At 41.1% G+C, this 25,327-nt stretch overlaps 1 protein-coding gene across 2 annotated transcripts; it reads right to left on the minus strand.

Annotated features, from left to right (window-relative positions):
* Positions 1 to 6,659: 6,659 nt before the first annotated feature.
* Positions 6,660 to 24,969, minus strand: tmprss6 (transmembrane serine protease 6). 2 transcript variants are annotated; one of them, XM_085276140.1, is made up of 18 exons: positions 24,711 to 24,968; positions 24,120 to 24,252; positions 22,002 to 22,144; positions 21,170 to 21,237; positions 18,932 to 19,119; positions 18,785 to 18,826; positions 17,749 to 17,953; positions 17,358 to 17,494; positions 16,771 to 16,883; positions 16,483 to 16,592; positions 15,838 to 15,980; positions 15,623 to 15,721; positions 12,733 to 12,846; positions 11,985 to 12,101; positions 11,611 to 11,779; positions 10,757 to 11,034; positions 7,868 to 8,004; positions 6,660 to 7,097 (listed from the first exon to the last, which is right to left on the minus strand). In XM_085276140.1, exons 1-18 carry the CDS (start codon positions 24,798 to 24,800, stop codon positions 6,933 to 6,935), a joined length of 2,451 nt encoding a protein of 816 aa, XP_085132266.1. In that variant the 5' UTR covers positions 24,801 to 24,968; the 3' UTR covers positions 6,660 to 6,932. The 2 variants fall into 2 exon arrangements, with proteins under 2 accessions (XP_085132266.1, XP_085132267.1); XM_085276141.1 differs by lacking the exon at positions 18,785 to 18,826 and having other exon boundaries at positions 24,711 to 24,969.
* Positions 24,970 to 25,327: the final 358 nt, after the last annotated feature.

A 25,327-nucleotide genomic window follows, 5' to 3' on the forward strand; every position in this document is an offset into this window, starting at 1 on the left:
AACGTATCAAGTGAGTTTCAGTTCTCTGGGTGAAATTACCTTGTTAATCCCAGAGGTCAGAAGAAAGACAGATCACCCTGTTAGCACCTTCTGTCACCACAGGACACTGAGATTACAATCCACTCAATAGAAGAATGGAAACATAGCCTGGTCTGATAAGTCTTAATTTCTGCTGCAACATTCAGACTGTAGAGTCGAAATGAAAGTATGTATCCACCCTGGGTGCAGTTCCCCCCTCCAGGGGCAAGGGTACCTAGACCCAGTTTGTAGAGTACGCTTGGGGAGTGTGATCGTGTGTACAGCGTCTCTTTATGTCTGTCTCCACGTTGGTTGAGTGTGGAGTGAGTGCATATGAGAGCATGAGGGTGGGAATGGATGTTTGTATCTGTGTGTGCCTGTATGTCTGTGTCTATATGTCAGGTTGGGTGTCAGGCGCCACCTCTCTGGGGACATCTCAGGCCCTCCAAGGTTTGGAGGCCTATCTCCCCCTACCACCACTTCCCCTGCCAGTGGTGGACTCCCTCAGACATCGGTGCGTTGGTGGTTCTTTGTGTCCGGGGATGGGGGTCCAGGTACACACCGGCTCACTCCTTGGCGGCCGCTTATCGGGGCCTGGAGCCTGGGGCTCGCTCGGGCCACTTCGGAGGTGGGGTGCCCCCGGCCTCTCGGCCTGGGGCTCGGTCACTCAGGCACGGCTGGCTGCCGGCGGAGCTCACGGGCGCGTCACTGCAACTTCCTCTGGCTTCTGCTCCGCGGCTGCTGAGTGAACCCTCATCTGGGACTCTCCTCAGCTCTTTCTGGGACAGTGGCGCGGCTGCCCCTCTGTTGGTCTTCCTTGGTCTCTTGTGTTCTGAGGGCCTCTGGATGTCTGGAGTTTTGATCTCTCCATACCTGCTTCATGCCCTGGAGGACGGGGCTGTGGCCCCCCCACACCCTCTAGCAGATCATTACATGAAGGAACCTTTTAAAAAAACAAAAAACAAGCGCGTCCATGCTCACAGGTGTACACACGGGTGATCGCACCCACAAACTACACCCTTTTTGGCTCCTACCTCAAAGCACACTGTGTTCTGTTGATCTTATGTGCTGCACAATAATGTTTAATATTTAGTATTTACTGTCATATTCCCATATATCATTGTGATGTTGTTTATTCTATTACTCTTGTTCTCCTCTGCTTGTTTTCTTTTTTTCTTTCTCAGCAGGTGATCCAGGTGATTGATATATGCATTTTTTTTTCTCTGCCCGTTCTGTTGGTTTTTGTCTTTTGCCCTTCTCCCCCGTCCCTCTTCTCAGCTGTTTCTCTTTCCCTCTTTCTTTCTCCCCTTCTTTCCCCCAGTCAAGTCTGTCCCGTATTCAGTAAGTGAAAATAAAATGAACAATAAAAGGTGAATCAAATGGACCATTACGGCAAGGCTGGGATGGTCAATTTGGTAAAGTAAATCCGTTGGGCATCTTTCTTTGCCTTTAGACAACAATTCTGATGGCAAAAGAGCCAAACGGGACAGGCCAAAAAAAAAAAAAAAAAAAAAAAAAAAAGTATGTATCCACCCTACCTTAAATCAACAGTTCGGGATTCTGGTGGTGTAATAATCATTGTTTGAAAATGTTTGAGTCATTTAGTACCAACTGAGCATTGTTTGACTGCCACAGCCTACCTGGGTATTGTTGCTGACCATGTCCATCCCTTTATGACCACAGTGCATCCATCTGGGCTGCTTTCAGCAGTAAAACACACAGTTTTGCATTATCGATGTGCAGTCAACAAGTCTGCAGCTATCATGTCAGTATGGACCAAAGTCTCTCATGAATGACCTTACTGCAGCAACCTTTCTGAATCTCTGTAAAGAATAATTAAAATAGTTCTGAAGGGAAAAGAGGGTTTAATTTGGTACAAGCAAGATGTAACTGGCAAAGAGATTGGCGAATGTAAGTGGTAATTTATAAATCATAAACCAAACAGCTGGAATCTATCACAGTTAAACTCAGCTCTTTGTTGCAGACCCAAGTTACTCTTTTTGTTAGCCAACTGCAAACTTCACATTATGTTATTAAAAAAACATCTTATATTGACATTGGCACAACAGCAAGGAGTTGTTGCATCACACCTATTTTCATACTCAGTATTCATTTTGATCCCAACTACACACCGGTAAAGTTCGGTGACTGCGTCTTGTACCAATGTCTCCAGCATTTGAACATTACAAAAAACACAATTGCATAAATTATCACACCCAGAACACTTTGATTATCATAACTTGCTGAAGCAACGGGTAGAAGTGCTGAGTGTTAGTTTTGCAAAGTGTATTCAGAGAGATTGAGCATGACAGAATGAGAAAAATATGTGGACGTGGAGGAGCCTGCTCACAGAAAAGGAAGAGAAGAGTGTGGTGTGATGTAGCAAGAGAGGGCAACAGAATATAGGAAGTGCCAGGAGGATTGCCATGATTTATACATTGGGGAAACCAAATGACCTCTGGCGAAGTGGATGGCACAACACAGAAGAGCTAACTCATCAGGGCAAAGACCTCGGAGTCTATTCAGACCTGCAGGCCAGTGGACAATCTTTCAATGATGAGGAGCAACGCTGGTTTGAGCTCGTCAAGGAGGCCCTTTACCTGGTTTTTGGGGATGTTGCTAACTCCGGGTCTGATAACAGGCACCACACCCGCAGTAGATGCGCTCGGTGTGAGGTCTCGCAGCAAGCTATCAAATACAGCGCATTTCTTGGCTTAAAAAAAAAAAAAAACGCTATGCGTCACCAGGTGTTTCATCGGATTCGAGGTGTTACCTCCTTTGACAGTATCACAGTATCAGCTTAAAGCACTTGTTGCAGGCTGCTGAGTTTGCATATTTTGCTGTGAAGTACAGCCTGACTTTTGACCGCTTCGCCTTGGGCATTTTTAATCTGTAGCTCTGCTCTAAAAGAACTACGTACCTGGGCCCGCCTACTATCCTCGGAAACATAAAATGATTGGCTAGAAGTGTATCACAGCTCAGGAAAAAAAAGCACCGAAATAAAGCACCGAAATGTGCGCTGCTTTTCGGTCTGGTTACTACCGTTTATGTCAGAACGCACCGGACACCGGTACCCATCCCTACATGTGTGTTTATATTTAATGTAAATATTGTTGCTAATGTCTCAAAAAGGCTCAGTACAGACAGGACACACAGTATGGTGGTATCGTAGTTGGAATGAAACGAACCCCATCTGTCCTCCTCTGACTGTTTTCGCAGGCAAAGCAAAACATAAGAGCAGCGAGATGGCCGATGTCCATAACTTAATCAACATCTCAGGCCAAGCGAGCTGGCCTGTTCTTTCAGGCTCTCTCATCTGATTTATGTCCTTCTACTTTTGAATGAATGTACTGGTTTCTTGTTCCTGTATACGGTATATGCTTAACTGTTTGATAATGATGAGCTAAGCATCAGTTCACACCTGAAAGTTCCTCAGCTTCTTTTTCTACAAATTCAGACTTTTGTTTTATGAGACTAAACATATTTTAAGAACATTAACAGACACAAGGATCTTATTTTGGGACCTCGGGGAGTTTGTGTTGTGTTATGTGGGAAAGTAGGAAAGTCTACAGGCTTTTTATGTTTTATCTGGTGTACACAGCTCACTAGATTTGGTATTTCCAAAGGTAGCAGCTGAGGAAAAAAGTCTTTGTTTTCTCAGTAGTGTGTAAAATTTGCAAACATAAACAGGAGACAGTCTTGAATTTTGATTATCTTGTCTAACTGTCCTTCTGTTAGTCTCTTTCTATGACACATCACTGTGAGTCAGCATCTCAGCGGCCTCAGCGTCTGGAGTTTGTCAGTCATGTTAGTGACATGTGTCATCACAAACATCTGATGAAAATGGGTATCAATTATGAGTCATTTTTTTATTCATCAATTAAATCTCTATTTGCCACTTGTGTGTAATGTCTCCCCCTAATGGTGGCCAGGATGGAATGATTGAAATATCATGATCTAAGAATCACGCAAACTGGTGTCATTTTTAATGCTGTACAAAAGTGAAATTAAACCTGTTTTATACATTCAAGACATCAGACATGATTGGCAGTCACCCTTTAATGCATGGGCTACAAAATAAATAAATAAAAATAAACAAAATCTGTGAAGGTCAATTATAAACATTATACATTATGGGGCAGGCAACACACCACTGATGGATTGTTCTTCGTGGCCCCCAAAGGCCTGTTTGAGCACTGTAGTTATGCTTGATAGAGCAGAACTGCTATTATAGTTTACAACCTGATAAAAGAGAAATTACACTGAAAATGGAAACTTCAAAATATTGAAATATCCCCCGAGGATCAGGGCTCATTTCTCAGATGGGCAAGAGACACAGAGGACAAGGTAGGTAGGTAGGTAGGTAGGTAGGTAGGTAGGTAGGCAGACAGACAGACAGACAGACAGACAGACAGATAGATAGATAGATAGATAGATAGATAGATAGATAGATAGATAGATAGATAGATAGATAGATACCCTGCTGTGCTTACCAACAAAGATCTTTCCACCAAGTACTAAGCTGTGTTTTGCTATGGAGTCAAAATACTTATTTGAAAATCAATTTATAACTTTTATGTAATGTGTGTTTTAGGAGAGATGGTTGGTTTCTTTGGAGTGAGCACAATTACCAATAGACAGATAGATGTTAATATCTGTAATCAAATCTACCTTTTGAGAACATCGCCCTTCATCCGATTAAAAAGAAAAGATCACAGTGACTCATGAGAATCCAAGAACAGGGAGTTATGCCAAACACCTGCTCCCAGTCCCTTTGAGAATGTTGTTGTTATACATGATAAAATCAATTGAAAAGAAAAACCGTCTGTCATGTGAGAGCCCATTAAACCTTGCACCTGGGTCACTCCAAATAAAATCAACCCAATCTGAAACAAGTTGCCACCTGAGCTCCTCTAATCAGCAGAATTTTCCTTTTTTGCATGGAGTAGTTTCAGTACAGTTAATGATGCCACACAATTAGGGGTGGTTTGAAATTTGGTGCATTTTAATTTACTTTGTTTTCTGAATATTTTTGAGCCGTCATCTTGTCTTAAGCTGAGGAGTTAGCCACACGACATTGTCATGTCTGCATAATCCCATGTGTTATATCACCATGTGGGACAGTTGTCTGCTCAAAACAAGGTAAACGTAAACGGCGCTTTCCTACTCTGTCTGAGCACTCAAAGCACTTTACACAACTAATTCATTCACTTCTTCAAAGCTCTATCTACCATTCACACATTGACACTACGATGCATGCATCGGAGAGCAACATGGGATTAGCATCTTTCCCAAGGATATTTGGCATACAGACTGGAGCAGACTGGGATCAAACCACGGATCTTCTGATTAGTGGCTGACCTGCTCTACCACCGAGCTACAGCCACCCCAACACAAATATCTCTTTGTACCTTATTTTAATACTGTGTTAAAATACGTAACTATTCCATCTCTGTCAAAATAACTTTCTGATAAAGTCATATTTTTAACACTTACGAATGTTGCTTATGGCAGCTCATAAAATAGTCCTGGTGTAAAACAACATCCAAAGTGTAACGTATGATATTGTATCTTGTACCTCCAAAGCATGAAGTTTTACCTCAGCAGGAGCTGCATGGAGGTAAATGTTGCTCACAGACATGTGCACTGTGTGAAGTGTGCATTATGTATTTGTCACAAATGGCTTGAAAAAAATATTAACATTTTTTGTATATGCAACTCCTACATGATTGCTATGGCTTCCCCCCACTTTTTCTCCAGAATGATCCATCGTTTAACCAAAAACTCACTTTTCTGTGTCCTAATTAAGAAGGCAACCGTAACCCACCTGCTTGTTATTGTAATTGTGTCTCTTAAGATACTTTAGACACTATGAAGTTTAGATCAGGGGTGTCACACATAAGGCGTGGAGGACATCTTTAGAAAATCTGAAAGAAGTCATAGATTTTAACTGTATTGTCACAAGTTTTAATTTTTTTCCTGACTGTTATGCTCCCAAGGTCACACCAAAGTAATCTATCTACTATAGAAATTTCTGTTTCTTACCAGTGGATCCACAGTAAAAACACTCCTATGTCCTCCCAAAAATAGCAAAAACACTGGACTTCTGTTAATTAACCAAAAAAACTTTCAGTTTTATACTTACAGAGTGGTCTTTGCAATGATCTACCAAAACATTTCTGTAATTTTAAACATTTATCTCTCACAGTTTAAGCTGAAAGAGTTGTGCTGACAGAGTTTTCTGTAGTGTAGAATAATGGCAAACTGTAGGGCACTGAAACCAGCTTAACATCCCTTAATTAGATGATCTTTTCTTTCTTTGGTTTACGTTTTACTATGTTGCAATTAGATATGCAAAGACCATATATGAACAAAAGCCAAAACTTCCAGGTCCAAAAGGTGCAGCCTTAAAACAACATTCTTTCTAATAACCAGCAGGGGGCGCCTTCTCCGCTGCAAAAACAAGTTGGAGTCTGCAGAAGTATAGGAGTCTCAGTCTCCTCCAAAGTACCCAGCTGGAGGCTAAAAGTACTAAAGGTATAAATAGACTCACGCAGCGAGTATCATGACTGTGGACTTGTCTTGTTACACATATTTTACATTCATTTTAAATCAGAGATGCAAACACAGAATATGTGAGGCTATATGTGAAGTTTATTATCTTTCAAATGAGGAAGATTCAGCTTGTAAATGATTTTTGCTGGGTACAATTTCAAAGCGTTTTTTTACTATCAGTTATTAGAGGCGTATCGTTTCAGTATTTCATTACTTTTGTTACTTTGGAAAAAAGCCTTTAACATTTCACAGTTGCATTGTTTGGATAAGAACCAGTCTCAGGTCATCTGTGAACACCTTAAGGCATTTTTTCTCTCTCTTCCGGTTTGGTGTTCTGGTGCAAGTATGACATCAGTAACTCAGGAGCTGCTGATGACCTGCTTTATCCAGTTGGTGAGCCTGGTGATGCGAGTGTAGACACCATAGTAGTCTGGACGCCCGCAGCCTCTACCCCAGCTCACCACCCCGGCCAGGAACCAGCGACCTGAAGGCTCCTGACACACCAAGGGACCGCCCGAGTCTCCCTAACAGACAAAGGTAACGTTAACGAGGCACAAATAAGACTGGGTCTTCACAGCACAGAGGCACCATAATAATTGACAGTACTTATAATTACTACAGTGACTCACTATATCATCATCATCAGGGGTTCTTAGATATGTGGCTTTTAAAACTCATTTTATAACATCAATGTGTTTTAAAAAAAACTGGGCTAAAAAGAGGAAATAACGTTATAGATTTTTTTAATATTTAAAATTTTAATCAGTTTCTCCTTTTTTGTGGCTTTGAGGACATCTTGACAGAGAGCAGGACTACACGATTCTAAGTGATACATAGAATTTTACTTTCATTGCATCATATCAACTTTAAAACACTGCAGGAACTTATTGAATTTAGATTTTTTTGTAATATTAGTTATATTAAAGAGAGAATCCATACAAAATCAGTTTAATTTAAATCTCTGCTTTGATTTTACCTACAGTTTCTTGGCAGTTCTACACACACACTTGTGCGGTATCTCCACCCAGCAAACCAAAGCCTGGTCCTCTTTTGACTTGTTTTGTTCACTCTTCTTTTTTCAAATGTAGGTAAAGATATTTTAGACGGGAATGGTGAGATTGTGACAAAACAGTAAAAGTGCAGGCTGTAAAGGAAACAATGTGTAGAGCTGAGGGGATGAAGTGCTAAGTGTTGTGTTGGACATTCTGAGTTCCACTTGCTTTTTAATTTTTAGTCATTTGATCCATTTTTGCTGCCAAAGTTCAAAGCACATGCAGCTTGTATTTCTTTGTACCTGACAGGCATCTTTCCTTCCATTGCGGTAACCGGCACAAAGCATTCTGGGAGTAACCAGGTGTCCATAGGAACGGATGCAGGATTCCTCGCTAACCAGGCGCACATCAACTTTCTGAAGCACATTACTGGCTGAGCCTGGGAAAAGTAAGAGGACAGAGTGACAGAGGGCAAAAGAATATCCTGTCAGTCATAATGCTGTTGAGTCTTTGTGCACTGCTTAAGGCCCCAGTAACACCAGCTTAGAGACCCATTAGCAATTGTTTGGAAATGGCCAGCGATGAGGGAAAAACAAGTTTTCCCTGACTGCGAGTGCTTTTGGGAGGTTGTTGCAAAAAGGTATACATTTCTGCACTGACAACCTTCTTTTGATTGTTTTGGTTGTCATCACTCATAGTACGCCTGGAAAATGCTAACTAGCGTTCAGAGTCAAATCTGTGTCTTCGGAAACATGTTGGTTTCAACTGTAAGACACAACGTTTACCGTGAAGCCAAACATTCTCCGTTTTCACTTCCCATCACACTTTTCAACTTTCACTGTTGACTTGTCTGCAGACAAATCAGCATACTTTCATGCAAACTGCAGCAATCTGCTAGCGAGCAAAGCAATCACAGAGAAGATTTTGGTGCAGCACCATTTGCAATAGATATCACCCAACAGCACTAATAACACTCTGCAACCTCCAGCGTCCAATAAACATTCCTAATGTGCCCTTTATGGACTGGTGTGAGGGAACCCATTGTGTGCTTGCCCATAGAAAGCTCATACAGGGGTCCTAAAGGGGCAAAGGTGCTGTGGATCCTGTGTGTGCACAGGTATTTGTCTAACATTCCCCGACACACTGTAGACTGAAGTATCCAGAGAAATTGATCCACCAACCTTCCAGCTGCTATATTACCCATGCTATCTAATGAGGCACAGCCACCCGACTTTGGGCCTACATGGGTATGTCTGCCAGCATATTACTTATATTAATGAAACACTATACAGGGTAATGAAACCACGGAACATGTTTTAGTACACTGCGAGAAATAACAGGAGACTGAGAAGCTGAGAGAAGGTGATTGATGCAGAACCTCAGAAACGCTGTTCCACGCTGCATACAGCTGGTGGCTGTAATGTACCACGGGGCACAGTTAGGCAGCCCTCTGTGATCCCTGCTACTGGTGTGAAATGTGGGGTACATCTGGGCAGACCACACTTAGCATGCTTTGTGTGGGCAGCTGCTGTTCCCCATAGTGTAGAACCCAGATGCACCCATGTTTGCTGGAAAGCCTGGTTGACGTGTCTTCACTTACTAATAATGAACAACAAAGGTCTTCCCTTACGGTAACAAGAAAACACTTTATTCCGATTATGATCATGCAAATGCATTTTAATGTATTCAAATTTACCTTCGATTTTTCTCAAAAGTTGTATTGATTCTTATGAAGCGTTGCATGCCAGTATATGTTCTCCCACACCTTTTCTCTCTCTCAGCCTTCAGTTTATTAAGTTCATCGTGATAGCAGAAACCACTTCCACCCACACCACTCCATCTCCTCCTGCCTTTTTGATTTAAATTAGGTTTTTTTTTGCATGTGTGTTTGCTCAGATATCAAAATAGCACACCCACTTGCCTCCACATCACCGTCTGCACAAAAACTCCCCATATCTCGCACGCACTGACAAAAGGATGTTTTTAAAAACCACACAGTCGTTTGGTTGTGAAAATGATGCATCACACTGAATAATACATAAGTCGGTAATCATTCTGCAACAGGAGTCAAACTTGCTTAAAAGAAAAACTAAAAAGTGAGTGAGTGCTCTTCTTTTAGAGTAAACCTTCCATTTTTAAAGCAGTAAATGTAACATCACTCTAGGACCAGTAGTGTTTATGAAACTGCTCAGTGGGATTTAAGTGTCTTTTAAGGTCTGTTGTTGTGTCTGTCCATAAAGCAGCCTGTAGCTCAATGTGATTTATGATCGTGGAGAATGAAAAATGACTGTTTTGAGAGGCAGGTAGGATAGAGGTCCCCAATCCATTTAAAATGTCAGAAGATGAATTTTAAACCTCCAAGATGTTTGATCATAGAGGAAACCAATTAAACTTTGCTCTAATAAATATGGATGGCCACTTGAGGCTGGCTCTGAAAGCAAGTCAGTTGCCACGGTCTCCTATATCAAACTGCCCAACTTTACAGCAGAAATAAACATGGGAAAAAAACTGGTCTCTGTGGCTAATACTCATTTTTTAAAGGTTTAAAGTTTGGGTTTATTACTGGCACAGCTGCTCTGAACAGCAGATGGCTAGGTCACAGACGGTTAAACCTTCTGTCAGCTCATTCAAGTTACTGAAATGGACCTGTGTTTTGCAGTTTTATTTCAATATTTTAATGTCATTCCCAGAGAAAAAGTAGTCCAGATGGCACGATACACAAGGACAGGTCTCTAGTCCATCATAACGCCAAAACAGAGACAACCACACACTCTAAAATCTAACCTACAACAAATTCAAAATCACCAGTTAACCTAATACTCATGTTTCTGGACTGTGGGAGGAAACTGGAGTTTCTGAAAGAAGCCCGTGCAGGCAATGAGTGAACATAAAAAGCCCCAGCTCACCAGGGGAGTCTCACCAAGACCTGTCAGAGGTGCTTGCTTATAGAGGTTTGTCTGATTGTTGGGGTTTTTCTATACTATTGTAGAGTCTTTACTTTACAATATAAAGCAAATTGAGGTGATAAAGTGTAGCAGATATGGAGGCATTTTGAGAGGTCAAACCAAAAACTTGGAAATCACTGCCATAGCAGGTTTACTGGTTATTAAAAGATCTGTAATTTGCTATTCCATACTCTAGCTTCTTTGCACATCCTTCAAGCCCTCCCCTTCCCTGCTTTCAAAGCTCACCCCCCTCACGGAGTGCCCCCCAGCCAGTGACCCAGCAGAGCAGGCCTGGCTCCAGCTGGTGCGTTGGTGGGGGCAAGCAGGTGGGTCGAGCATGCCCAGCCAGCAGCGCAGCGGCGGGCCGGTCCAGCTTGAGCAGGGCCAGGTCGTAGTCGTGGGACTCATCGTCATAGTAATGATGAAGATGGATGCGTTGGACCCGCGCCACCTCCTCTGTAGGGCTGCTGCGGTTGATCAGAAGTTTGCCAAGGTAGACTGTCCACACTGAGGGGGAGTAGAGACTGCAGCAGGAACACAAAGAGGTCAAATGTGTTGTAGGGCCAATAAGAAAGCGTTTTTTTCCTGAGCTATTTAAAAAGAAAACACCCACACAGTTAGCAGTATTAACTCATGCCAAGAAATATCTGTTTATACTTTTTCAGCTTTTTTATCTTCCTCATCCACAGACTCTGAAGGCTGCTTAAGCTTTTAATCACCATGCAAGAAAATTAAGCAGAGAAAAATAGGTAATGCTCTAGAGGATGCTGCAGCTATAGTTTTGGGGATGGTCCAGATTGTGGGGTTGAAAAACACAAGTGTATACAAATCCATAAATACTCTGCCTCTGACTCAGACAGGCTGTCACAGTTAAACCCCGGTCAGCAAAGATGCAACCGAAGGACAGAAGGAGGAAGCTGCAGCAGAAATAAACTTGATTTATAAAACCACGACTAAAATGCTCCATCAAAGTCACGGCAGAGGATGATAATATTTTAATCTTTACACAACAGAGAGCCTTTGGTTGTCTTCTTATTAACATCACTTTCTAACATTTAAGTCATCACACCACTTCCTTCCTTTTTGTTTCCTGCCCTTACCGGTCGTCATAGAAACAGTGGGCAGCCGACACCACCCACTGACTGGCGATTAAAGTGCCACCACAGATGTGGTTACCCCGCACCTGCAGGCTGGCCTGCCATGGCCACTCCCCCTCTGAGGCGTCCGTTCCCCCAACGATGCGGCTGGAGAACTGCCTCAGGCCGCACTCTGGATACACACACGCAGGTATGTTTAAACACACTGATGTGCGCAGTGTGAGCTAATACTTTTCAAATAAAATGCTCGCGAGTTATTGAAACAAATTCTCTGACATAGAAGCACACAGAAGTCTCGAAATTTTAATGTGATACAATTAAAATAATGAGAATAAAGTTAGAATGTTAGAAGGTGTTAGGTGATCGAGTCTTCTTACCACAGTGTTTCTCATCGGAGGCGTCAGGGCAGTCAGTGACAAAGTCACACTCAGGATTTGGTTTCTTCAGACACGTTCCGTCAGCACACACATAGGTCATATCTGTACACTGCACGCCTGGGCATGGACACAAGTATAAATTTATATTTAATGCAATTAAACAATAAAGTTTACATCATGGCCTGTGTCTGCTTCCCTCATCAGTTCAGCTTGAAGCTAAAAGGAACCAATATGCACTGTTACTGTTGAGATGTTCAGGATAAAGTCATGTGGGTCTTCCAAAAGGATGCAGGACAAGATAAAAACAGGCCACTACCTCACTGAAAACAGATATTCCTGATATGTTTTTGGCTGTCCCTGTGGCAGCAGACAGGCAGGGTTTGATTCTGCCGTGGGCGCTTTGCTGCATGCAACCCACACCTTCCTATCCCTCACCTTCATGCATCTTTCTAACTGTCACCTTCTAATTAAAAAGTCAGACACCTCAGACTGAATTGAACGACTGAATGAATCAATGATATAAAATGACGTCTGGGTGGTTACATCTTAAAGTACACTTTTTATAAGCTAAGCATTTTAAAAGGTGAATGGAGGCTTTGGTTATACAGCACACAGGAAATGTAGTGTTAGAGGCATCTGACTACATATATTCCAAAAAGGGGGATCGTAGTGATTTTTCCAACTACCTTTTGCCGACGGCTGTGGAAGTATTTTATGTGTGAAAAGAAGGACACTTGCAGCCTGTTACCTTCAGTGCAGTTCATCTCATCGGTAGCTTCAGGGCAGTCTGGGTGTTGGTCACACACTTTGTAGTAGTCCACACACTGACTGTCCTCTGGACATTTGTATTGTGCCACACATACTGAGAAACACACATGTAAACACTACATTCAGAACCGTTCACTGACAAAATATTGTAGAAAAACTCAGCCGTGTAACATGAGTTAGCCCACTGTGCTTCTTATTTACAGATTAAATGTATTTTGAGTGTGTCGCAGTACATAATTAATAGCTTGATTTAATGTATGCTGGATTATGTTTATTAGGAGAAAAGCAAAAGAGGAGTTTTATTAGAGAGTACATTTGAAAAAGTTATTAAATAAAGTGCTTTTGATGCTTTTGTATAACAGAAATATACAGTAAATATGTCTGAATTTGTGGCTAGCATATTTTACTTTCTGTAAATTAGTATAGTATTAGCATTAGTCTTTGCCATGAAGAAGTATTTGTCGCTTCCATATTTTTGGTATTATGTTTTTGCATGTTTGTCATAGTTAAATGTTAGATAACCTGAGTAAAATGCAGTTTTTAAATGATGATGATTTTATTTATTAATGGAAAACAGCCATCCAAACCTACCTGACCCTATGTGAAAAAGGGTTGGTGTTCCGATAAACCAAGCGGTCGTTCAGCCTGAGTGGTTCAGTGGTTCACCTTCAGGATCTTCGTGCAGAATCTGTGGTTCCTTCAGTTACAGCAAGTCATCGAGCAAAGCAGCCCAGACCATCACTCTACCACCAACCGCCATGTTTGACTGTTAGTATGATGATGTTTTCATGAAATGCAGTGCTAGTTTTACACCAGATGTAAACCTTGGCAAATGTCAGACGAGTCTTTGTGTTCTTTTTTTCTCCTTGATCTCTCCCATGGAGGCCATTTTTGCCCAGTTTCTTTCTCATTGTTGTTGAACTCTGACCTTAACTAAGGCAAATGAGTCCTGCAGTTCTTTAGATGTTGTTCTAGGTTCTCTTGTGGCCTCCTGGATGAGTCTTCAATGCACTTTTGGAGTAAATTTGGTAGGCCAGCCACTCCTCGAAAGGTTCACTGTTCCAAGGTTTCTCCTTTTGTGGATATGACTCTCACTGTAGTTTACTGTGAGTCCCAAAGCCTTAGAAATGGCGTTCTAACCCTTTCCAGACAGATAGATGTCACTGACTTTTTATCTCATCTTTTTTAGATGTCTTACTTCATCACACAGGGCCAGGAAGGTTTAGATAGCTTTTTCCCTTATCCCTGGTTATCTTTGTCTAATATTAAAATTCTCTTGATGATGTCTGCAGAACGTCAAGTCGTGGTTGGCGCTAAACTTTCTTTGTTTTAACGATTCTAAAACTGAAGTAATGGTGTTTAGACCTGCTTCCACTGCTGTTCCGTGTGTTGATCTGCAATCCCTGAAATCATTCTGTAAACCATCCATCCATCCATCCATTCGCTTCTGCTTATCCTTTTCAGGGTCGCGGGGGGCGCTGGAGCCTATCCCAGCTGTCATAGGGCGAAAGGCGGGGTACACCCTGGACAGGTTGCCAGTCTGTCGCAGGCAGGTAAACCAGAGTTTGTTAATCTGGGTTTTAAAATGGATCCTGAGCTTAAGCTTGAAAGCCAGATCGGGTTGGTTGTAAGGTCTAGTTTCTTTCATCTGAGGCAACTGGCCAAAATTAAGCACTTTCTTACGAGACAGCAATTTGAAACAGTAATCCACGCTTTTGTAACCGTTCAGCTGGATTACTGTAATTCTCTTTATTTTGGGGTGAGTCGATCTTCTGTTTTTCGACTGCAGCTAGTCCAGAATACTGCTGCACGGCTTTAAACTGGCACTCGTAGATACGAGCATATCACCCCAGTTTCATTGGCTGCCCGTGCATTTTAGGATCCATTTTAAGCTGCTTTTATTTGTTTTTAAATGTTGGTCCAATGCTACCCCTGTGTACCTCTCTGAGCTTCTTCATCCATACATACCTTCCCGGTCCCTCAGGTCGGCAGACCAGCTCCTCCTGAGTGTGCCCAGGACTAATCGTAAGCTCAGAGGGGATCGGGCGTTTGCTGTGGCAGCACCAAAATTGTGGAATGAGTTGCCTTTACATGTTAGACAGGCACCTTCCTTATCTGTTTTTAAATCACGTCTTAAAACATATTTATTTTCCTTGGCTTTTAGCACAGCAGGACTTGTTGATGTCTCTTAATATATTTTCTTATTAATTATATTATTTTTAATTTTAAGATATTTTATATGTAATTTAAACTGTTTCCTCTCTGTTTTATATTTGTAGCACTTTGGTCAACATTGTTGGATGTAAAGTGCGTTATAAATAAAGATGCTATGCTAAAGATGCTATCTGAAATATTTAGGTCTTAAAAAATGTGCAAAAACAAAAAAATCAGGACGGGGATGAACATTTTTTCACAGCACTGAATCAATAGTGAACACTTGACCTTAGTCAAACCACTGAGAGCATTGTAGCTTGACAGGCTGCCAACACTCACAGGTTTTAAAATTAGAGATTCTTTCTGCCTTCCAAGTGCTTTCATGGGGTTTTTAAAGAGTAGGCCCATCAGATCAGATCAACATCACCCCTGGATTTAAAGCCAGGCAGCTTTCATTAGCAGCACTCTGATAAGCCTCACATATCTGATGTTTTTCTGGAACAGTTCTACTCTCATCCATGTCATATAAATCTGGCAGTTTTGGCTCTCCAGTGTCACAAGTGGCCTCACCAAGAGGGTGGTGGCTGATAGACAATAAATTCAACATTATTTTACTTAGAATGGGCACATTTATGTGTCACATTCAGTATTTGAGCACTTACTCTACCCTCTCAATGTGAAGGGAGAGTTATTTATGTTTGGAGTTCTGTATATACCACAGTTTCTCTCATCGAGGCCATTGGGACAGTCCTTGATTCCATCACAGATGGGCACGCAGAGACCATTCACAGTGCACAGGAACTGTCCTGGGCAAGCTATAAAACACAAATACACACAGAGCTCGAAATTATGCTGAGAAAAGGTCACAAAATGACATCCCAATATTTTCATCAACATTTCATGGCTGTCAGTTCCAGCATCCACAACTCACGATCTGACAGGTTGAAGACGCTGTATTGCAGCTGAAGGCCCGGCCCTGTGAGTGACACCTCAGATGTCATGAAGATAGTGGCTGTCGTAGAGAGCAGGAAGAGACGTTCGCTGTAGGGCTGCAGAGCCCTGGTGCCGCACAGCCTGAGAAAGGAGAGGGAGGGTGAAAGTGAAGGGACGTGTCCCTGAAGGCATCACCTCTCCACTTGTACAAGAAACTATTGATCGGTTTCTTCCTGATTAAATAAAGAAAGTAAGGGATTTGTGAGTTTATTGCCTATACTGGAATTAAAATGCTCTCAAACATAAGGGGATTTGGTTGGCTTGTGTGGTACAACACTGCCCCCTGTTGTTCAGTAGGGAACAAAATCCTCTCAGGGTCTAAATACTTTTTACTGAGGCTAAGAAGAAGCAGAACTCAGCACCTGTGCATTACACAGAAAGACAAAATCCTTTACACATGACTATTTGCTAAAAAGGGAACTATTTGAAAGCACGACCCGCTATATCAGTTATGATGAGGATTTGTGTTGTGTTGGGCTATCTCAAATGTTCTTTTTGTGTGTGTAAACATGTCTAATAAGTTCCAGAATAGGCACTAACGTTGCTTTACTGGGCTGAAAAAGGTCTTTGTGGCACAGCTTACCTGCGATTCTGGATGACCCACTGTCCCTGGGTACAGGCCTGGTTGTAGCTGGCTCTGCTTAGCTCATAGCCCTCAAATGTCAAACACAAGCCCATCCCTGCACTGGGCATCTGAAATCACACACAGGACAGTAAATGTATCAATCAAGTCATTTACTTGACAGGTTCTTTATTATAATACGAGTTACCTTTAGTGATTCAAAGTTTGACGTGGATCATTTGATGATAAATAAAATAATCAATCAATGTGTGGATCAATAAAAGATGCACGGCTGAAGGAGAGGCTTACAGTAAAGTTCCAGGTACAGTTGGTGTCAGGAGGGTAGTAGCTGGGAAAGAAGGGTGTCTTTAGTGTCCCTTGGACCCCTGATACTGCCTCCAACTGTATAGTGGAATTACAGTCTAAGAATGATGAAGACACAAAGCAAGAAAGATTGTTCAGTCCACAATATAATCATTTAATGTGAATATATACAGAAAAGAAGAGGGGGACTCATGAATATAGCAGGATCCACACAAGATTGATTTCTACCATGTCTTTCAGAACACAACTTGATTGATTCTTGGTTTTGTGAGACCAAGATAGATTGCCATAAAAATACATGAGGATATTGATATCTGCTGCCCAGAGACTAAATCCCACTCACTCTGGTCATTCCTGTAGCTCTTGCACAACTAACCGGTCAATAATTTCATTTACAGTGTGATATATCTAAATATCTACTGGACAGAATACCAAAACGTTTTCCAGATGATGTAACTTTTTGATGTGCCACCAAAGGTTGACATTGCATGTTAGGATGCTGACTTTTAGTCAAATTATTGTATGATACATTTTTTACCAGAGAGAAGTGCAAAACATTCAGGTAGGCTTACCCTGGTGTTCCCAAGCCTGCACAGACAAAGAAAAGGATTCCTTGTAATTGTATAGACCCTGTTTCCAAACCACTGTCATCCACTCTCCTGATGACAGGACACGGACCACGCGCTCATGTCTGCTGCAGCCATACACACTGGTAGGAAGGAAGGAAAGTTGCACAGAGCCCATAAATGATAGTGATAATAACGTGTTAGTATGAGTTTCTATTTTGGACATCTATAACAGGAACTATAGAGGCCTAGATATGTGTAGATCATCCTATTTTAAAGGTCAGGCCAAATATTGATTTCATTTTTGTGGTTTTTAAATATTCCTGTCACTTTACATTAATGCCTCACAGTGCTGTGTATCAGTCTAAATATACTTATATTGTTAGGAGAGACTCACGATGTGATGAGATGATTATCAGCAGGGGTGAGCGAGTTGTACACCAGCAGTCTGTCACTGCACTCTGGAAGCAGCCACTCCATATGGAGCTCAAGCTGGGAGCTTGGGGTGGTCTGGAGGTGCCACAGACAGGAGGAACGCTGCGTGTTAGGGCCAAGGAGCAGAATGGGGCTGCTGGACACCACCTTCTGATAGCGGTAGCAGTCTTGGGGCAAAAAAGGCAAGAATTAAAGTCAGAACTGAGTTTGTACTTTTGTGCACAGATGATGGGATTTGTAAATGTTAAACTTCAATGGCTTTTGCTTCTATGGTTTAACTTAAGCTGATAGGGATTGATGACATTACACTAAATATAAAGTTTTACTTTGACTTTAGATATGGAGCTATTATGTTAAAAGGAATTGTCTAAAAAGAAACAATTAAAAGATCAGACTAAACTAGAACAATGTGCCATGTAAAAGTATAACACAAGAGAAAATCAGTTTATAGAGTTTTTGGCGTCTGTGCTAATAAAGCTGTAGGTCAAATATGTTGTTAGCAAATTTAAATAATTCAGTTGTTAGTTAGTATCCAAGTTCCATTGTTTTTATCGTGTTATTATTATGCCCCTTTCAAAACATTTTAAAGTCATTTCAAAACTAAACATATAAACTACCTGTACTATGATGTAGTTAAACTCTAACCATGACCAATGAGTGCCCATCTAAGCAAGTCAAAAAATGGGTATTAAATGTTGCCAATTAAATAATGATGCGACCTAATAGAGGTGGAGTTCAAATGTCAAAATAAGGCTTTAAAATTTTTGCCTTTCACCCCAAAATCACATTTGTTCAGTGAATTATGTATACAGTATAATAAATTAAATTATACTGAGAAGCATGCTCAACATAAAATCCTGTTTACCTTTGTTCCCATGAGTTACTTTATTTCTTGTCTAATGTACAGTGGACTGTGCTACTTGTAATTAAAGTTCCGGTACATGAATTAATTAATACAAAACAAAAAATTATAAACAAACTGAAATAAAATCTGATACCAAATGAGGCTTTCAAAAGTTTTACAACTTTGGGGTCAGTTTCTGTAGGGAGCAGAACAAAAAGAAACAGAAATTAAATTAAATGTACATTAAATTTAGATTTAAATCTTCCTTTAACTGTTTTTCTGCCCATGTTCTTCCTCTCACCACTGACAGATAGTGTAGGGAGATGGAAAAGGTATCCATCAAAGCTGGCTGTCTCTTCCACCTTTGACCTGCTGTACCCCTTCAGCCCCTCCACCAGGCTCCTTCTGACCTTCTCCAGCGTGACTCCCTCAGCATGGCTGCTGGGTATATTCAGCAGTATCCAGAAGTGAGCCACAACACTTCCTTCCCTGCAGAGACAAAAAGACAACCAAGACTCGATGAAAGACCAGTCAAAAGTTTGGACACACCTTCTCATTTCATGGTTTTTCTTTATTTTCATGTCTATTCACATTGTACATTCTCACTGAAAGCATCAAAATTATGAATGAGCATATGAAATTATGTAGGAAACAAAAACGTGTGAAATAACTCAAACCGCTTTTTATATTTTAGATTGCTTTGTACACTCTTGGCATTCTCTCGATGAACTTCATGAGGTCGTCACCTGAAATAGTTTTCCAATAATCTTATACAGTCTTATCCCCACACCATTGCGTTTGGGTTTAGTTTATGTGACTGAGGAGAACAGGCCATCTGGTGCAGCACTTCATCACTCTGCTTCTTGGTCAAATAGCCCTTACACAGCCTGGAGGTGTGTTTGGGGTCACTGTCCTGTTGAAAACGAAATTATGGTCAAAATAAAGGTAAACTGGATGGGATGTAATGTCGCTGCAGGCTGCTGTGGTCGCCATGCTGGCTCAGTGTGCCTTCAATTTTGAATAAATCCCCAACAGTGTCAGACGAAGAAGGCAAGAAATTCCACAATTGAACACTGACAAGGCACACCTGTGACATGAAAATGATTGCAGGTGACTACATCATGAAGTGCATTGAGAGAGAGCCAAGGGTTTGCAGCGCTATCAACAAAGCAAAGAGTAGCTACTTTCAGGAATCTAAAATATAAAACCTATTTAGATATATTTACCAACTTTTTTTCTACATGATTCCATATATCTTGCTTCATATATGATGTCTTCAGCATGTATCTACAAAGGTAGAAAGTAGTAAAAATAAAGAAAAACCATTAAATGAGAAGGTGTGTCCAAACTTTTGACTTCTAGTGTTTTACTGTCTTTACTGATTCAAAGTATTTGGTGCCTATGGCTTCATGTTGTCATAAGTATGCTTGTTTTTGCAGGTATTTGGTGAAATACCAAAAAGGACAGTTTCTTAAATAGTCACAGTGTTTCACTTGTTTGGGCCCAAAAGCAACTTCCCAGCTAAAATCCGCAAATTTACAGTATAAATAAAAAGAAAAAAGAAATGAAAAATAAAACAGCAACATCTGAACAAGGTGAATTTTGAACTCTACAATCAGTCTATAGTCTGTGGTTTATCATTTTAAGGTTGCCATGTCGAGCTTTTTGTATACAGTCTATAGAAACACGCATGACCTGCAATACAGTTGGTACTTTTACCTCATGATCTTGGGTTGATTATAATCGATCGTGGCTCAAGAGTTGGGAGTTCGCCTTGTAACCGGAAGGTTGCCGGTTCGAGCCCCGGCTCGGACAGTCTCGGTCGTTGTGTCCTTGGGCAAGACACTTCACTTACCGCCTACTGGTGTTGGCCAGAAGGGCCGATGGCGCGATATGGCAGCCTCGCTTCTGTCAGTCTGCCCCAGGGGAGCTGTGGCTACAACTGTAGCTTGCCTCCACCAGTGTGTGAATGGGTGGATGACTGGGTGTGTAAAGCGCTTTGGGGTCCCTAGGACTAGTAAAAGCGCTATACAAATACAGACCATTTACCATAATATACCTAAAACTGTTGGTAAGATAAAGTTGATCATCTTCAGTTTTTGTCAGTTCAGAAAGCGGTAGATTCTGAACTTGTTGAAACACATCAGTATTGTAGCAGTTAGCATAAAACACTAACCACTATAAAGAAACAACTGGTGGCTGCTCCCTTATTGAAAACAGAGTAAAAGCTTACCGTATGTTAAAGCCACAAAGATATTTTTCAGAGGTTAGTTTTAAGAAAAAATGTGCAGAACAGTGTAGATTTTAAATTTTACTCAAAGCTTATCAGTAGAAAATATCCTCCTGTTGACAAAAACTTGAACTGAACTTGGAGTCATGATGGCACAATATTCACTACTTATCAACCTAGTTCAAGGCTCAATTTGTATTTTAGAATCACAGCTGGCACTTAGTCTACCACTAAACTACAGTACTGCCCCATTCCTGTTGTTATGACTCTGACTTATGACTATGTGAAGAAAAAATGTAATGTACATACCCAAAGGCAAACACAGTGGTGCAGTTGAAGTATCGAGAAAGAATCGAACCTTTCATAATATTCTCTACCTGAAAGAAAGCAAAACACTATCAGCTGTTCACATGAAATCATTCAGGTGCAGGATGGTAGTGTTCCTGTCAGTACACATGCACTATATGTACTTTATACTGCCAAACATAGCCTCCTGAATGCTAATTTAATGTATTATTTTTGCTGTGCTATGTGGTTCTTTATAGCGTAGTCAATCTGACTACAGTCTGCTCTTCTTTTGATTTGATGTACCTTTATTAGTCCCACAAGGGGAAATTTCATAAGGCTGCCGACCTATTGCACGTAATGCCGGCGCCATCTTACCCTCCGACCATACATACATGACACAAAACATCACATGGGGAAGACAGGTCAGAGAGGTATAACAATGGAAAATGCACCACATGAGGAAAGATAAGGAGAAAAAAAATAACTCCCCTCAGACTGAGCTCCAACAGGGAGATCAGTTTGAGAACAGAAAAAAAACACCTTTGCACATAAGAGCACATGAAAAAAAACAAAACTTCTGGACTTCTGTTCTGGTCTATGACTTACTAGTGTAATGTACGTTAATGATAACAACTGTTTGTGGTAATATCTCAGAATTATTATAATCTACAGCACCTAAACAAACTTGCTAAGCATTATTTGTTTCAGCCCCCTTTTTTGTTATTGTTTACTTGTTAAGATTACATTGTGAAAATTAGTGGAAAAACAGAAAGCCTTTGAAACTGACAGGATCACCTAAGTGACCTAAATTTTTAGGACATCTGCATCAGAGGAATTCGTGGTCCCTGCTCACCATACTCTCGACGCCCTTGGCTTCCTTCTTGAAAACAGGACTGTTGTGAGAGGACAGATCAGTAGAGAAGTTCCTGTTGAGGATGGATAAGTAGGCAGTGTACTGCTGCTGGACACGAGCCTCTAACACCCAAACCTTGTATTCTGTTACAGAAATGTGGACCAACACAGAAATTAAAGACATCAAAGAGTAACTGTGATGCTACATAATAATAGTATCATAACAGTGATCCAATGTTCTTCATCTGTCGTATGATAATGATCCATGGGACAGCCCATCTGTGCTAAGAATAGGCATGTGTTGGATTGTAGTGTTATTTTATGCCATGTTATACCCCGAATTAAAGATTGTGAATTATTATGTAGATTAGTTTGCATTATTCTCCTGAATTAGAAGAAGCTGATAACTATTGCATTAGTTAAACTGATTTGCATGACATTAAACTGCTGACTTGTTGTGAATGAATGACATTGTTTTATGATGCATTATACTGCTGAGTTATAAGAAATACTGTTCACAGAGAGTTATTGTCTTATTTGTCTGATTAGAAGAGAACAGAATATGCTGGAGTTTTCTGCCCCATCGCAGCAGGAGCAGATAAGCAGGGAGCCAAGGTCGTAGCTTAGGCGCTGTGTGAGAGAAAGCATGTAAATGTGTAGGCTTTTTATGATAAGGTGGAGGCACCAGGGGCTATAAAAGTTTGAGCAATGCTCCACCATTTTGAGATTTTCAGGCTGTCTGCATCAGTGTCCATCTCCCACGCGTGTGTTCATTAAAATCATCGTTTGACTCAACCCGGCCGGACCAGTGTTGTTATTGTGGTTTTTTCTCTTGTTTCCATCCCCAATTTTGAACTCGTAACACATGAAAGGCAAGAAAAAAGGAAACTGGAAAATATTTGCTCACTCTGTTTCAGTATACGTGTGCGGTACCATTATAAATATAGCATCTCAGACTGACTCTGATTTGCTTTCCCTAGCTGTCTGTGAGTTTCTGCTTCTTTACCACATCCTTGTCAACCTAATTCAAGCCTTACATTTACATTTTAGAATCACAGCTGGTACCTGCTTGACCACTAAACTACAACACAGAGGACAATATCAACTCTTATTATTTTACACACTAACTCTAAGTTCCATCCATCCATTCATTCGCTTCTGCTTATCCTTTTCAGGGTCACGGGGCTATCATATCCCAGCTCTCATTGGGCGAGAGGTGGGGTACACCCTGGACAGGTCCCCCTTTGTTGCAGGGCTAACACACAGAGACAGACAGCCATCCACACCCACATTCACACCTATGGGCAATTTAGATCAGTCTATTAACCCAGAGGGAACCCACACAAACATGGGGAGAACATGCAAACTCAACACAGGCCTGATGGTGGAATTGAACTCAGGACCTTCTTGCTGTGTGGCAACCGTGCTAAGCACTGTGCCGCCTAACTCTAAGTTAGTTTGTAAAATTTCATGACTAGATGTCACTGAATTACAGCTTGTGGTCAACTGAATTCTGTTTCCCTACTCCTCCCGATAAAAATGCATGACCCTGGCTTCTGTAGTCATTGTAGGACCAACATGTTTTAGTCAGCCGAGAGAGAACTAAAATATTACATTTAGATAGTACTCCATAACGGCTGCATTGTCAATAGCGTACGTCAGTAAAATATTATTTGGTATTTAATGTTCGGCAATTGGAAGAGTTGGCCTTGGTTCAGGATGTGAATCCTGTTGGCGTGTTGCAAATTTGATCTGGCTGCAAAGCATTTAAATGTTTCTCCAGTTCCATCATATCCTGAAGTGCAAATCCTTTGCCAAAACAGCAATTCTACAGGGATCCAAACGTATGGTGTTCTGGTTTGGGTCTTTAAATTATATCCCGATAAGCAGTACAATTACGGAGCCAGCTTCTCATGCACATGATGACTACTATCCTCAAATAATCCTCATGACTTGACAATTATTTGAAACTGAGCATGTTGCAAAAGATCATAGGTAAACATGCAAACCACATTTTGTAGATGCTGTATACACGTGGCCACTCACACAGCATTGTCATTGTCAGGAGCACAACTTGAGATTAAAATATTAACAAAATGAGAGACAATGTTTTGCTCACCCAGGAAATACCAAGCCAAAATTGCTGCTGCAACTATAATGATGACAATGAGGATGATGAGGAAGGCAAGGACACACTTGCAGGACCGAGACTTCCTAGTGGGCGGAGCCACAGCTTGTGTAGCAGCTCCCACCTGAAAACAAAAGCTTAACATGATCTACAAAAAATCTGACAGAGACAGACCCAACGCTGTGGCATCCTTTGTTTTAGAGAAAAATGAAAATGTAGTGAATCATTTAGTTAACATCTAACCTGGTTTTTGAGTAAGTTATGTTTGGGAAGTAGGTATCGATTTGTTTAAAATGTTATTATATTTATTTATTGTATTTATTAGATATCTGCAAATCCCAATCAAACACAACTGATTGTTACAAAGCATACTGACACAGTTTATGGAAACATGTATGTAGAAGTGCCTGAACCTGCATCAGTCATGGCATTAAAAGCACAGAAGGAGCCTCCATTTTGAAAGGTCTTGTGCATTCTCTAAAACATGCATTTACTCTAAAAAATGTTAGATATGCAAAAATCCCTACAAAGGACATAGATCAGAGTGCATTGCTGCAGTTTTAATGTTTCAGTATTACTGACCCCATTGCTTAGAGAAGCATGTGTGATCCCCTGGTCACAGGATACGGACTTCTTTGACCCGTGGCCAAGTGCCATTGCATCACACCACATTTCTTAGTCCTTGAGAAATCATCTTGACATCCATGAGGGGTCGCTGAGTTCTGAATTTCCAACCAAAAGTCTTTTACCAGCCATCTTTGGTAATCACAAAGCTGCACATGTTGCTCTGACAGACAAAGAGCAGTCCAATTTCTGTTTGTAAGTCCAAAGGTAAAAAAAAAGACAGTCAATATTTCCCAAACCTCATTTGGCTTAAGCATGTCACTCAGAGTTAGCTGACTTACCTCTATGCATCAGCAAAGCAAGAACTGATGGTTCGATATAACTGGGAGGAGTAAAAGTGAGTCAGGTACACAACCTGATATCACAAATCATCACCAAGCAACAGCAGTGCACCCAGGCAACTGCCTGCACAGGTAGGACTGCAGGGAATAATAAGTTATTTACAGTCTCTATTCTCCAGAGTTAGTTTTCCCTGCAAACAAGAGTCTACTACACACAGAGATATGAGTGTCTTTATCTCAGGGACTAAAGAGTTTCTCACTGATTTAAATTTTGCCTCTGCAAATCAATTCATT

This window comes from Mchenga conophoros, linkage group LG6 (assembly GCF_057382185.1).
Source record: "Mchenga conophoros isolate Kocher_MC1m ecotype Shallow Benthic linkage group LG6, M_conophoros_male_GT1.1, whole genome shotgun sequence".
In the NCBI taxonomy this organism is placed as follows: Eukaryota; Metazoa; Chordata; class Actinopteri; order Cichliformes; family Cichlidae; genus Mchenga; species Mchenga conophoros.